The sequence below is a fragment of the Pristiophorus japonicus genome, chromosome 1 (assembly GCF_044704955.1).
Source record: "Pristiophorus japonicus isolate sPriJap1 chromosome 1, sPriJap1.hap1, whole genome shotgun sequence".
Lineage (NCBI taxonomy): Eukaryota > Metazoa > Chordata > Chondrichthyes > Pristiophoridae > Pristiophorus > Pristiophorus japonicus.
In genome coordinates this window covers 457,016,181-457,032,277 of record NC_091977.1, presented here as the reverse complement: position 1 = coordinate 457,032,277, position 16,097 = coordinate 457,016,181, and the positions used below count along the sequence as shown (strand labels likewise).

The following is a 16,097-nucleotide window of genomic DNA, read 5'->3' as shown; positions in this document are numbered from 1 at the left end:
AGTTTTGCAAAATATAACAGGACAGTCAAATGGTTAGCAGCCGAGAAGGGGGCAGGATGTGTGGCATAAGTAGGCTCACACATCGCAGGCCAAGCAGCAGGTTGATTTGAAGGGCCACGATGAATTTGCAGGACTTACCCTCTCCCTCGAGTGTGGACCCAGCTTGTGCAGTATTAATTGCTTTTCCCCAGTCAGGACCCATCAAAGCAGCGACCCTCTCTTCCAAGGGTATCAGTAGGTTCAGATTTGCCGGGCCTCCTCCTGTTCGAGTTCTTTCCCTTTTGTTGTGTGCCACTTTCTTCTGCAAAGATGAAAATGCAACTTTTTAAAGAGGGTGCCTTTCTGCTGGGTGGGACATATACAGCTGGTCACATTTACAATTGCATTGAATAAATGAAAATATTAGTTACACTAACTACTTGACCAAGGACCTGCCATTTCTTTTTACACTGGCTTCCAGATCTCATGGTGTTCACTAATGCGCAGTAATCTTCTGCAACTTGGTTCCAGCGTTTCTTCATTTCTTTTGGTGGAACTTTTATGTGACCACTGCTGGTGTCCAGCTCCTGCCATCTGTTCTCAATCACAGTAACTAGTGCCTCCTCTTCCTGTAAGAAATTCTTGGCCCTTGCTCCACGTTGCATCTTGTATTGCTCCAGCTGTGATTTTTCCAATGCTCTCACAGCACTCCTTCTCACACATACACACAACTGGCTCTTTAAAAATGGCCGATTACCAAATCCGAGCTGTACTGAGCATGCGCGTCCATTGGAACGACATCACAAATGTAACTTCTTTTCCTGCGCATGCGCAGAAGATTGTTTTTTGGCACAGACAGCAGGCACCACCCCCCTGAGGCGACTGGACATACTGCGTGGCGCCAAATTCGAATTGTAGATCGGGGAAACTTTGGCAAATTATTTCTGCCGCATTTCTGGCCTAGTAAACCTGGCGTAACTCTGGCAATATGCCAGAAAACAGGCTTAGGGAAAATTGAGCCCATAGCCTTTGAACATTAAATGTGGGTATGTTCTGTATACCTTTCATTACATTCCAAGAACTAAGCCACCAAACTAATAATTAAACTAATTAATAACCTGATTCATTAGTTTTTCACATAGTTTGATGCATTAGTTTAGAATTTAGTTCAATGGTTTTGTGCATGTGTTGATTTTGATTTTGTATTTCTTATGTTTTGCAGCAATTCATTCTCAAGTCAATCTGAGCGACTGCAACCTGTATTTGCCAGCGATTTTGCTGATGCACAGCTCCAGAGCTTGGAATTATGTATATGGGAAAGGACATCTCTGTATAAAGAAAAGTTGCTTGATCAGGATGGCTCTTCATCAGATGAAACTCCATCAGCCAGTAAGTTTTAGAGTCTAGTTTCGAATGGATCATGCAGCCTGCAGTAATTAATTGACTATGACATTTAATCATATAAATCATATGTCCAGAGATAATGTAATTATTATGTACTAGTGTTCAGAGTCCATAGTCCTGTGGAATCTTGTTATCCGTTTATTTTCATCACACTAATTTTGGTTACAAGTGCTTTAATATGATGTAGAAACAAAAGTAGCTAAGAATATTTCACAATTTTGGAATTTCAAAATTGTGAATGGAGTTTGAAGGTCTAAATATCCTTCCCTTGCTTTATGAACCTTAGAGAATTGAATGACTATGATTGGGTCCATGATAAAGTAGATTGTACATGGTTTGCAAAGGAACAGCTAAACAGCTAAAGGAATGAGCTAAATGGCCTTTTCTTATTCCGTGGTCTTTCCTTTCCTGACTGGAGGATATGCAGTTTCACACCGACACACAGAAAAACATAATTTTTATTTAGAAATGTGATGATTTCAGTCAGCTGTTTGCTGAAAATAATAATATCTGCTAAGAAAACACATTATTCATAGGAACATTTGCCAAATAACAGTATGGCCAATATTTGATTATCAGAAATGATAGGTAAATTTTGAACTCTTATTCCCTGTGGTTATGTTTTGGTGACATTAATAATGCCTCTGTGACATTTAACAATGCTTTAAGATTAATAACCTGTTGTTATTACTTTTTAATATCTAACACTGTAACAACAGTTATTAAATCCTCCTTGCACTGTGGCTTAAATCACTCAGCTCTACATGCCAATTTATTTTTCTTCCATGATAAACACAATAAACACAGCTCAAAATGACTAACTGTGAGCAACATCACTGGAGAGTCACTCATCAAAACAAGAAGTTTTTGGATCAAATTCCAAGATCGAATCACATTTCATCTTAACACAAGTGCAACCCAGCATCCCCTACCCCTCTCCGAGTTTGACTAAGCCTGTCAGTTCACCCCACCCCCATCCTATTTTCCTTCCATTTACATGAGATCATGGCTGATCTGATCTTGGCCTCAACTCTACTTTCCTGCCCCCCTCCCCATATCTCTTGACTCCCATATCGTTCAAAAATCTGTCTATCTCCACCTTAAATATATTCAATGACCCAGTCTCCACAGCTCTCTGGGGTAGAGAATTCCAAAGATTCACAACCTTCTGAGAGAAAAAAATTCTTCCTTATTTCCATTTTAAATGGGTGACCCCTTATTCTGACGCTATACCCCCTAGTTCTAGATTCACCCTCGAGGAAAAATATCCTCTCTGCATCCACCCTGTCCATCCCCCTCATAATCTTATACATTTCAATAAGATCACCTCTCATTCTTTGAAACTCTAATGAGTATAGACCAATCTGCTCAACCTTTCTTCATAAAACAACCCTTTCATCTCAGGAATCAACCTCGTGAATCTTCTCTGAACCGCCTCCAATGCCAGTATATCTTTAATTAAAGGAGACCAAAACTGTATGCAGTACTCCAGGTGTGGTCTCACCAATGCTCTGTACAGTTGTAGCAGGACTTCCCTACTTTTATACTCCATCCACCTTGCAATAAAGGCCAACATTCCATTTGCCTTCCTAATTACTTGTACCTGCATACTAACTTTTTGTGTTTCATGTACAAGGATCCCCAGATCCCTCTGTACCTCAGCATTTTGTAATCTTTCTCCATTTAAATAATAATTTGCTTTTTTATTTTTCCTACCAAATTGGATAACCTCACACTTTCCCACATTAAACTCCATCTGCCAAATTTTGGCCCAGACATTTAATCTATCTATATCTCTTTGCAGATTCTTTGCGTCCTCCTCACAACTTGCTTTCCCACCTATCTTTGTATTTTTAGCAAATTTGGCTACATTACACCCGGTCCCTTCATCCAAGTCATTAATATAGATTGTAAATAGTTAAGGCCCCAGCACTGATCCCTGTGGGACCTTGCTAGTTACAGTTAGCCAATCTGAAAATTACCCATTTATCCCGACTCTCTGTTTTCTGTTAGTTAGCCAATACTCTATCCATGCTAATATATTACCCCCAACCCTGTGAGCTCTTATCTGTTCAATACCTTTTATGTGGCACCTTATCGAATGCCTTCTGGAAATCCAAATACACGGCATCCACTGGTTCCCCATTATCCACCCTGCTAATTACATTCTCAAAGGACTCCAGCAAATTTGTCAAACATGATTTCCCTTTCATAAAACCTTGTTGTCTCTGCCTGACTGTATTATGATTTTCTTAATGTCCTGCTACTACTTCCTTAATAATGGACTGCAGCATTTTCTGAATGACAGATGTTAGGCTAACTGGTCTATAGTTTCCTGCTTTCTGTCTCCCTCCTTTCTTAAATAGGTGCATTACATTTGCGGTTTTCCAATCCGCTGGGACCTCTCCAGAATCCAGGGAAGTTTGGCAGATTACAACCAATGTATCCACTATCTCTGCAGCCACTTCGTTTAAGACCATAAGATGCAGGCCATCAGGTCCAGGGGACTTGTCCACCTTTAGTCCCATTAGTTTTCCTAGTACATTTTCTCTGGTGGTAGTGATTGCTTTAAATTCCCCCCTCCCAACAGCCCCTGGGTTATCAATTATTAGGATGCTTTTAATATTTTCAACCATGAAGACCAATACAAAAAATTTGTTCAAAGTCTTTTTTATTTCCCTGTTTCCCATTATTAATTCCCAGTCCTATCCTCTAAGGGACTAAAGTTTACTTTAGCTACGCTCTGCCTTTTATATACCTGTAGAAGCTCTTACTCACTGTTTTTATATTTCTTGCTAGTTACTCTCATAAACTATCTTCTCTCTCTGTATTAGTTTTTTAGTCGTCCTTTGCTGGTTTCTAAAAATGTTCCAATCCTCTGGCCTTCCACTATTCTTCACAACATTGTATGCCTTTGTTTTCAATTTGATGCCATCCTTTACTTCCTTCGTTAGTCACGGATTGTTCATCCTTCTCTTAGAGTCTTTCTTTCTCACTGGAATATATCTTTGCTGAGAGTTATGAAATATCTCCTTAAATGTTTGCCACTGCTCATTTACCGTCTTATCCTTTAATCTATTTTCCCAGTCCACTTCAGCCAACTCTGCCTTCATACCTTTGTAATTGACTTTATTTATGTTCAGAACACGAGTTTGAGACCTAGCTTTCTCGCCCTCAAACTGAATTTGAAATTCTACCATGCTATGATCACTCTTCCCAAAAGGATCATTTACTATGAGATCATTAATATAGTCTGCTCCCTGGTTGGTTCCACAATGTATTGTGCTAAGAAAGCATCCCGAATACACTCTGCCAATTTGATTTGTCCAATCAATATGAAGATTAAAATCACCCATGATTATTACCGTATCTTTCTTACAAGCCTTCATTATTTCTTGATTTATACACTGTGCTACTGTGTAGCTGCTGTTAGGGGGCCTATAGACTACTCCCACCAGTGATTTATTTCCCTCATATCCACCCACACTTCTGTGCCAATATTATTTCTCACTATTGCACTCATCTCATCCTTTATTAACAGAGCATACTCACCTCCTTTTCCTTTCTGCCTATCCTTCCGAAATGACAAATAACACCTGAATATTCAGTTCCCAGCCTTGGTCACCTTGGAACCATGTCTCTGTAATGGCTTTCAGATCATACCCATTTATTTCTACTTGTGCCGTCAACTCATCTATCCCGTTACGAATGCTGCGTGCATTCAGATATGGGCGTAGAAATTCCACTTTCTCCTTCCCGCGGGCATTCGACCAAATTTTAGAGAAAAAATACGCACCTACCTAAAGCTGCTGCACCAGCTCGACTTCCCGATCCACAGGCCTCCTCCTCCTGCGCTTCGCAGCGCATGTACGTCAGGACGTGCGCAGGCCTGGAGCTGGAGTCACCTGGCTCTGGGCAGCCAATCAGGTATAGTATATTCTCATTCATAGTAATAGGAGTTTCGTAAGACCGAAACTCCTATTACTATTAATGAGAAACCCCCCAAACACCCAAAACACTAATAAAAAATAGAAAATATACACTACATATTTAAGATTCATTTAAATTAAAGTTATTAATGTCATTAAAAAAAATAGATTTTCCCGATTTAAAAAAAAAGTTTTTTTAATTGTGCTTTAAAATAAACTTACCGTTATGGGGAGGGTTTTTAACAATAAAATATGTTTTTATAACTTTGTTTTTGTGTGTTTTAAAACACTTGCGCCTGTAAAGGTAGGCTATGCGCCGGCTTTTTCAGGCACAAGAGTTTTGAGGACATTTGCTGGACAAGATATGCATGAATATCGCAAACTTGCATGTAAAAATGTCCTCGCTCCCGATCTGGCTACGATCCAACCAGCTCCAGCTTGACAGATCGAAAAAGCCGGTTTTCAGCGCATGCGCATTGCGTGCTGAAAACCGGCTTTTCCGATGCCTTCCCGGGACCAAAGAAACTTCGTACAGGCCCGGGGACATCGGAATTTCTACCCCATGGAACTTTTAATTTGGTCTTTTTACCATTTTCCTCTATTCTGACCCCACTTTCTGATGCACTCTTATGTTTATATGCTCTGTGCCTTCCTGTCACACTCTGGTTTTCATTACCCCTATCGCTACCCTGCACTATCGTCTTCTTTCTTTTTGACTTTTTAAATTTCCGCTCACATTCGGTTTCATATAATGGCAGGCAATCTGTGAGAGACCATGGTGCTAGCAATTGATGTCTGCAAACAAAGCAGTGAGCCATCTCTATTATATAATATGAATTTGTGGGTGGGCGGAAGGGTGCTGAGCATTTGGGGCAGAGTCGGGAGCACTTGGGGCAGTGCAGGCCAAGGCTAATGGCTGCCTGCCAAGAGAGTGCAGGTAGTGGTGGTGGTGCCTGCTAATTAATATCAGCGGAGAATTTGTAGTGTGACGCACTCTTTCTGGCGCTCTGCTCAGCAGGAGGCCGCAGGTCGCATCTGTATCCCGCTTGCAATGAAGGAGAATGGGGAAGAAATGTGCGAACTTGTAGACCATGTACGGAACAGTTGCCGTATTTGATACAACAATATTACCTGCCACCTGTTCACCAATCAATGTTGCAGTCAAATTGTTTATACTATTATGAGAAGTCTGTCGACTGTGCGGAGATGTCTGTGGTTTCATTGTCTTCGGGTTTATGGGATCAGAGGAAAATAAAAACAGAAACTGCTGGAAATCTCAGCAGGTCAAGCAGCATCTGTGGAAATAAATAGAGTTAACGTTTCAGGTCTGTGACGCTTTGTCAGAACTGGAAACATTTGAGATGTAACAGATTCTTAAGAAAGTCCAGCATTTTCTGTTTTTACATCAGATTCCAGCATCTGCAGTATTTTGCTTTTGTCTTTATTTTAAATGCTTGTTTAAATTTTCATGTAGCAGGAAGAAAAAAATATAGGACAGGAACGATCAAATTTGGTGCCTTGCATAGTTTTGGCGAGCTCAGGCAATGGCAGCACTGCCAACCTGCCAAGGGAGCCGTAGGCAATGGGCTCAAGTGCAGGGCTGCGATTTCTTTCCCCTGAAACTGACCTTAACGGCCAGCGGTAAGACCTCAGATTTCTAGGATATTGTGAGGTGTATGAAGCTCTCAAGGAAGCCAGCATGCATAGCTAGCAGAGCCAGAATTCTTGGGGCAACCTTCTCTGGGCAGGGCAAGCATGGGACAGGAACCTAAAGTCGCATTGGAAGGGTGGGATTGAGTGAAAGGCTGTGCTGAAATTGAGCAAGGCAGGTAGCTAGGAGCAGATTGGAGAGTGCAGGTGAATTGAGTTTCCACATTTGATTTCACGGGTCTGCAAGACTCCATTTGACTTTAATCACTGACTAGGGCTCCCATTATGAAGTTATAAAATTACAGTTACTCTAAAATTAGATATACTTTGGCAGCATTCCTACTGTAAATAAAACAGCACTATTCTATTTATCTCCTTTCCTATCTTCCCTAAGACCTGTTTCTCCATACTCTCTCTTGGCTTACTATTTTGCACTATCACATTCTTAACCCAAAGCAAGCGCACTACTCGGAACTCCGACACGGCAAGCGAGCCTCAGGTGGGCAGAGGAAACGTTTCAAGGACACGCTCAAAGCCTCCTTGATAAAATGCAACATCCCCACCAACACCTGGGAGTCCCTGGCCAAAGACTGCCCTAAGTGGAGGAAGAGCATCCGGGAGGGCGCTGAGCACCTCGAGTCTCGTCGCCGAGAGCATGCAGAAAACAAGCGCAGGCAGCGGAAGGAGCGTGTGGCAAACCAGTCCCACCCACTCTTTCCTCCAACGACTGTCTGTCCCACAGAGACTGTAATTCCCGAATCGGACTGTTCAGTCACCTGAGAACTCACTTTTGGAGTGGAAGCAAGTCTTCCTCGATTTCGAGGGACTGCCTATGATGATGATGATGATCAACTCAACTCAATCTCTTCCATGGTAAGTCACTCTATTCCAGCTCCTGCACTTACTGCTTTTAAAGTGACTCTCCCTCCCCGGACCCTATTTATTCTTGGTGTCAAATGTTTAATAATGCTCCTGTGAAGTGCTTTGGGATGTTTTACTAGGTTAAAGGCACTCTATAAATGCTAGTTGTTGTTATTGCTAGGACAGTTCAATTCAAGTGCAGTCAGTCCCTCCAAACTAGGTATCTCCTATTCCAAAACTGGTAGTACTCCTGAGAATACTAGCCTTGAGGTCTGGCTTTTTAGCTTTTTTTCTAGCAACTCGTATTCTCTTTGGTGATAGATATGGACTTTTTCCAATCATTGACCATTAGAATCTGTCTCCTCGTAAGCTCACTGTCGTTCAAAAAATGTCATGTTGCATGTTCCACATATTTCCCTTCAGAAGCAGCCTATGGAAACTGAGCTCATCAACTCGTATTACAGACTAGAGAAAGAATTGGCTAGTTTCAGCCTCTGTGGGCACCCACCTTGACTACCTGCCTCCTGACTGCACCTTCTGGCATCCTTTCCTCTTCATATCACCTTCATCCGTTTCTTTCTCTCCTCACCTTCTTGTCCTGTCACACCCACGCTGCGGAACTTTTTCTCCAACTTACTGCGTAAAACAGTAAAGTGCTTCTTGAGTTCAACGATCCATTCATCATCGGATGATTATTGTCGGAGTTCTTTTGACAGCCTTTCACACATCATTATGCATCATACACGATGACAATTATTAGTCTATTCATCCTGTCCCATGCTCAAGTAAGCATATATATTGCACTTCACATGTTTCATTGGTCTCACCATTTGTAAGTAATGCACACCTTTATCTTAAATACTCATATAAAATTACTATCTTTCACTTTTTGCCTTTTTCACAAAACTAAATGCAAGCAGGTCTTTTTGAGAGTAGGTGGAACCTATATATCTAAAGCAATTTCAATCTCTTAATTGAATAAAAGGAGTTTAAGAGCAGAATCTTAGTATGTATGCACTCTAATTACAGTCAAAAGATAGGTACACAATACAGCACCAGCAATGTAAATAAGGGTGAAACACTACGGCCGGAATCTTCCCAGCCCTGTGAATGTGGGTTTGGAGGTGGGCCCGCTGTCAAAATGGCCCTGATTGACAGCGGGTCAGGATCTCACTCTGAACCCACCTCCATGTGAGTTTCTCAACTGTCAGGTCGGTGCTTGGTTTGCAAGCAGTCAGCCAGGTAATTAAAAAGTACTTAAATGTTATTTAAGAGGATTAAAAGCAGGCACTTACAATTTTATAACCTTTTGTCAACTTTGCCCTCCCTCGGGTTTCATGCCAGGTATGTGGAGTCGGGTTCTCCATGACTCCATTACTTTCAATAAGTGACAGCAGCAAAAGTGGTATAAAAGGTACCATTTCACAGCTGTTCACTTCTCAATATCAGAAGCTGCAGACTTCAGTGTTAGAAAGAATACTTTGAGCCTTTTCCTGGTTGAAGTTGTTCACTGTAACCATTAAGAAATTTTCTGACCAGTGCCAAATTGTTTCTGCTAACTCAACTGTATCTGGCAGAAGAACAATCAAGATGGGGTCAATTTATGCTCTCTCACCTTGGTCCTCGGAGTCTGATGAGGAACAGGTGCAGGAGCAGCAGAACTATCTCGAGCAAACTATAGGGTAGTTTAAAATGCGGTTCAGGTGCCTGGACAAATCTGGAGGGGCCCTTCAGTATGCACCAGCAAGGGTCTCTAGAATAGTTGTGGTCTGCTGCACCCTGCACACCATCGCACAGCTGCAAGGACTAACTCTTGATGAGGACGTTGGCACAGAGCGTACAACCTCATTGGAGGAGGAGGAGGAGCACCACCATGATGTTGGCAGCAATGATGATGAACAACTGGAGGAGCCGGCGCCTCCTAGAAGACCAGTGCATGACAACGTTGCTGCCCGTGACACCAGGAATGTCCTCATACATGCCAGATTCAACTAGCTTTGGGAAGCTCAAACATTTAGCTGTTGGCATGACTCCACAGCAACATCATAAACCAAAGAAACACTGAATAATCCTTTGTTTGCATCCCTCCCAGCATTGCTTAATGTCAAATCAGCCCCGACTGACCACTCTACCACCTCCATTCCATCAAATACATTTATCAGCAACTGCAAAGTGTGGCAAATAAATTATTTAATAACATTAGTGCATAAAGTACAAACATCATAGTGGTAATGAGAAAAACACCCAAGTGACTACTTGTGTGGGATCTTTTTTTCCGGGTGCCTCTACATGGTGCTACTCCTGTGGCTTCAGCAGAGGTAGAGGCAGCCTCCTTATCTTCCTGTTACAACTGTTTAGACGACTTTGACGGTTGTCCTCTGGGTTTGGAAGCTTGTGAGGGCCTAACATAAGAATTAGGAACAGGAGTAGGCCATCTAGCCCCTTGCGCCTGCTCCGCCATTCAACAAGATCATGGCTGATCTGGCCGTGGACTCAGCTCCACTTACCCGCCCGCTCCCCGTAAATGCTATCTGTAAATGACTGACTCAGCCCTGGGTGTACTGCGCATGTGTGGGCGCTCCCTGACAGCTGACCAGAAGCATGGGAAGAAAAAAAAAATAGCAAAAAAAAAAATCGGAAGATAAAAATTTTGCACATGCACAGAAGGCCCAGTTTTTTTTCAATCGCAAATTTCAGTTCTGCCGCACAAATTCAGTTATGCAATGTTGGATTTATCGCTATCACTATCACCGATCACCATTTGCCGAATTGTGCTAGGTCTGGCGATAACGGTACCCCGGCACTAAAAAAAAATTATGCCGCGATTATCGCCCCAAAACGGGCGAAATCGCTCAAACCCGCATTTCTAACCCAGAGTGCTGAACATTTATTTATAATTAGCTAATTTCTTGCACAAGGTCATCAGGGAGCAGCCCCCCGATGAATTTATGAATTACATTTCTTTAAAATGTTATCTGTGATCTACTGGAGATCCACTAGTAGCTGATTATTTCTAATTATTCTGATTAATATTGCAAAATTATATTTCATATCTCATTGGAGATCAATTAATGAATTAATCATTTTGAAGTTAGCTTGGAGCCAAAAACATCTCTGTAATTTGGAGGAAAAGATGGAGAAAATACTCTTTAATATTGATATATATTTCTATTTTTGCTTAGCTCCAGTCAAAAGGCCTCCTCCACCAAAGGAAGACAAAAAGGAAGAAGTGAAACAAGAAGAGAAAACAGATGAGACCAAACCAGAAGGGGAACATTACTGTGACATGATTTGCTGTAAATTCAAGAGGTCTCCAATCAAAAAGTTCATACAGAAGTTAAGACTCCCTGAAAGCATTGATATGTTCACAGGTAATTTGTTGCTAAACCAAGATTTTGTCATTGTAGATTGAACGATGAACCAAATTTAAAATTAGGTGCCCCATTTTATTTGATAAATGAAGAAGTGATTACTGCCAAAATGTACATTTCCACCTAGTGGGAGGCATTTGATTGCTGCAGTCTGGTGGGGGCATTGATTACTGGTAATCTCGTGAAGGGCATGGATTTCTTTTGCCTGTAGTTTGATGTAGAACAAGGGAAAATCATACCCCAGGTGGTCTAATAATGCAGCACATATTTGTTTTGAATGGTTGAATTGATGGACACATCAGTCTCAATAGTGGACTGCTTATCTCTAAAGCAATATTTGTGATTTTTTTTTTGTGCTCGGTTTTCTTAGAGTATAGTTGAGGAATAAATCAATATTTTCTGGCAATCTATGGAGGTCTCACCCTTGGCAGTACGATTAGGACTGCATCGTTAGTCTTAGAAATAACCACATTTACAGCATTCAAAACTGAAAATGAAGCTTATTTATTTCCTGACTCCCAAAAAACATTATTTTCCTGTTATGTAGGTCAGATAGTAAAACTATTTAGGCCATAAATGACCAAATGACCATAATGGCTATGGACCACATGTGACCCTCAAGCACTGGCAATCCGGCTCACAAACTCTGTTGTATTTGCACTTTTATATCTGTTTTGGTAGTTTGGAGATTACAGGGTGTTGTGTGGAGTGTATGTATTGAGCGGCATTAGGCATCATAGCTGTATGGTTCAGGCTGGATGAGCCAGTACGTCTTTTCCGGTCTGTCATTTTTCATATGTTTCATAAATACACCTAACTGACAATAAGAACAAAAAGCTTATGTGTTCCTGGTTTAGACAAAATATGCGTACTTTTAGCTTGTAATCTGAAAAATGGTTTTATGATATGTAATACAATATAATGAAGTATTAATGCTGTATAATTGTATTATTTATAAAGCTTATTCATTTGACCCAGATATTAGTTATCCTAGTTATGAAACATTTGAAAGCACATAAGTCAATGCACTATTTTATGGATATGGTTGTTACTCAAGATGTTCAAGAACTAGAGAACCAGGCAGACATAATGAATAGCACATTGCAATCAATATTCATTGTCAGTAATAGCTTTTGCTATTTTTGTATGAATGGTGGTATTGTTGATTCTTCTTTTGGGGGTGAGTGACCATTTTAATAAATGAGGAACAGTTGGTTTAGAGTTAAATATCTGGGAAGTAAAATAACTAAAAATGGCAGATGTGTCGAGGAGGTGAGAGTTAGGATTACAATGGGAATAGTTACATTTAATAGAAGGAAGAGAATATTCACTGGACAACTGAATAGAGAAGTGAAGGAAAGATTAGTAAAGAATTTAATATGGAGTGTGGTGCTCTGTGGTGCTGAAACATAGATGCTGAGGAAAGAGGAGGTCAGGCTTCATGAGAGTTTTGAGATATGGGTTTAGAAACATAGAAACATAGAAAATAGGTGCAGGAGTAGGCCATTCGGCCCTTCTAGCCTGCACCGCCATTCAATGAGTTCATGGCTGAACATGCAACTTCAGTACCCCATTCCTGCTTTCTCACCATACCCCTTGATTCCCCTAGTAGTAAGGACTTCATCTAACTCCTTTTTGAATATATTTAGTGAATTGGCCTCAATAACTTTCTGTGGTAGAGAATTCCACAGGTTCACCACTCTCTGGGTGAAGAAATTCCTCCTCATCTCGGTCCTAAATGGCTTCCCCCTTATCCTTAGACTGTGTCCCCTGGTTCTGGACTTCCCCAACATTGGGAACATTCTTCCTGCATCTAACTTGTCTAACCCCGTCAGAATTTTAAACGTTTCTATGAGGTCCCCTCTCATTCTTCTGAACTCCAGTGAATACAAGCCCAGTTGATCCAGTCTTTCTTGATAGGTCAGTCCCGCCATCCCGGGAATCAGTCTGGTGAACCTTCGCTGCACTCCCTCAATAGCAAGAATGTCCTTCCTCAGGTTAGGAGACCAAAACTGTACACAATACTCCAGGTGTGGCCTCACCAAGGCCCTGTACAATTGTAGCAACACCTCCCTGCCCTTGTACTCAAATCCCCTCGCTATGAAGGCCAACATGCCATTTGCTTTCTTAACCGCCTGCTGTACCTGCATGCCAACCTTCAATGACTGATGTACCATGACACCCAGGTCTCTTTGCACCTGCCCTTTTCCTAATCTGTCACCATTCAGATAATAGTCTGTCTCTCTGTTTTTACCACCAAAGTGGATAACCTCACATTTATCCACATTATACTTCATCTGCCATGCATTTGCCCACTCACCTAACCTATCCAAGTCGCTCTGCAGCCTCATAGAATCCTCCTTGCAGCTCACACTGCCACCCAACTTAGTGTCATCCGCAAATTTGGAGATACTACATTTAATCCCCTCGTCTAAATCATTAATGTACAGTGTAAACAGCTGGGGCCCCAGCACAGAACCTTGCGGTACCCCACTAGTCACTGCCTGCCATTCTGAAAAGTCCCCATTTACTCCTACTCTTTGCTTCCTGTCTGACAACCAGTTCTCAATCCATGTCAGCACACTACCCCCAATCCCATGTGCTTTAACTTTGCACATTAATCTCTTGTGTGGGACCTTGTCGAAAGCCTTCTGAAAGTCCAAATATACCACATCAACTGGTTCTCCCTTGTCCACTCTACTGGAAACATCCTCAAAAAATTCCAGAAGATTTGTCAAGCATGATTTCCCTTTCACAAATCCATGCTGACTTGGACCTATCATATTACCTCTTTCCAAATGCACTGCGATGACATCCTTAATAATTGATTCCATCATTTTACCCACTACCGATGTCAGGCTGACCGGTCTGTAATTCCCTGTTTTCTCTCTCGCTCCTTTTTTAAAAAGTGGGGTTACATTGGCTACCCTCCACTCCATAGGAACTGATCCAGAGTCAATGGAATGTTGGAAAATGACTGTCAATGCATCCACTATTTCCAAGGCCACTTCCTTAAGTACTCTGGGATGCAGTCCATCAGGCCCTGGGGATTTATCGGCCTTCAATCCCATCAATTTCCCCAACACAATTTCCTGACTAATAAGGATTTCCCTCAGTTCCTCCTCCTTACTAGACCCTCCGACCCCTTTTATATCCGGAAGGTTGTTTGTGTCCTCCTCAGTGAATACCGAACCAAAGTACTTGTTCAATTGGTCCGCCATTTCTTTGTTCCCCGTTATGACTTCCCCTGATTCTGACTGCAGGGGACCTACATTTGTCTTTACTAACCTTTTTCTCTTTACATATCTATAGAAACTTTTGCAATCCGTCTTAATGTTCCCTGCAAGCTTCTTCTCATACTCCATTTTCCCTGCCCTAATCAAACCCTTTGTCCTCCTCTGCTGAATTCTAAATTTCTCCCAGTCCCCGGGTTCTCTGCTATTTCTGGCCAATTTGTATGCCACTTCCTTGGCTTTAATGCTATCCCTGATTTCCCTTGATAGCCACGGTTGAGCCACCTCCCCTTTTTTATTTTTACAACAGACAGGAATGTACAATTGTTGTAGTTCATCCATGCGGTCTCTAAATGTCTGCCATTGCCCATCCACAGTCAACCCCTTCAGTATCATTCGCCAATCTATCCTAGCCAATTCACGCCTCATACCTTCAAAGTTACCCTTCTTTAAGTTCTGGACCATGGTCTCTGAATTAACTGTTTCATTCTCCATCCTAATGCAGAATTCCACCATATTATGGTCACTCTTCCCCAAGGGGCCTCGCACAACGAGATTGCTAATTAATCCTCTCTCATTACACAACACCCAGTCTAAGATGGCCTCCCCCCTAGTTGGTTCCTCGACATATTGGTCTAAAAAACCATCCCTTATGCACTCCAGGAAATCCTCCTCGACCGTATTGTTTCCAGTTTGGTTAACCCAATCTATGTGCATATTAAAGTCACCCATTATAACTGCTGCACCTTTATTGCACGCACCCCTAATTTCCTGTTTGATGCCCTCCCCAACATCACTACTACTGTTTGGAGGTCTGTACACAACTCCCACTAACGTTTTTTGTCCTTTGGTATTCTGCAGCTCTACCCATATAGATTCCACATCATCCAAGCTAATGTCCTTCCGAACTATTGCCTTAATTTGCTCCTTAACCAGCAATGCTACCCCACCTCCTTTTCCTTTTATTCTATCTTTCCTGAATGTTGAATACCCCTGGATGTTGAGTTCCCAGCCCTGATCATCCTGGAGCCACGTCTCCGTAATCCCAATCACATCATATTTGTTAACATCTATTTGCACAGTTAATTCATCCACTTTATTGCGGATACTCCTTGCATTAAGACACAAAGCCTTCAGGCTTGTTCTTTTAACACCCTTTTAGAATTTTGCTGTACAGTGGCCCTTTTTGTTCTCTGCCCTCCACTTTTCCTCATCTCCTTTCTGTCTTTTGCTTTTGCCTCCTTTTTGTTTCCCTCTGTCTCCCTGCATTGGTTCCCATCCCCCTGCCATATCAGTTTAAATCCTCCCCAACAGCACTAGCAAACACTCCCCCTAGGACATTGGTTCCAGTCCTGCCCAGGTGCAGACCGTCCGGTTTGTACTGGTCCCACCTCCCCCAGAACCGGTTCCAATGCCCCAGGAATTTGAATCCCTCCCTGTTGCACCACTGCTCAAGCCACGTATTCATCTGCGCTATCCTGCGATTCCTACTCTGACTATCACGTGGCACTGGTAGCAATCCCGAGATTACTACTTTTGAGGTCCTACTTTTTAATTTAGCTCCTAGCTCCTTAAATTCGTTTCGTAGGACCTCATCCTTCTTTTTACCTATGTCGTTGGTACCAATGTGCACCACGACAACTGGCTGTTCTCCCTCCCTTTTTAGAATG

General features: G+C 42.0%; 1 protein-coding gene across 1 annotated transcript in view; it reads left to right on the top strand.

Moving 5' to 3' along the window:
* Nucleotides 1-309: 309 nt before the first annotated feature.
* cngb3.1 (cyclic nucleotide gated channel subunit beta 3, tandem duplicate 1) overlaps nt 310-16,097 on the top strand; it is a 283,664-nt gene continuing 267,876 nt past the window's right edge. Inside the window, exons 1-3 of the mRNA XM_070886506.1 lie at nt 310-317; nt 1,202-1,368; nt 11,006-11,194. Coding sequence (XP_070742607.1) covers nt 310-317; nt 1,202-1,368; nt 11,006-11,194 — 364 coding nt within the window. The remainder of the gene's footprint in view (nt 318-1,201; nt 1,369-11,005; nt 11,195-16,097) is intronic.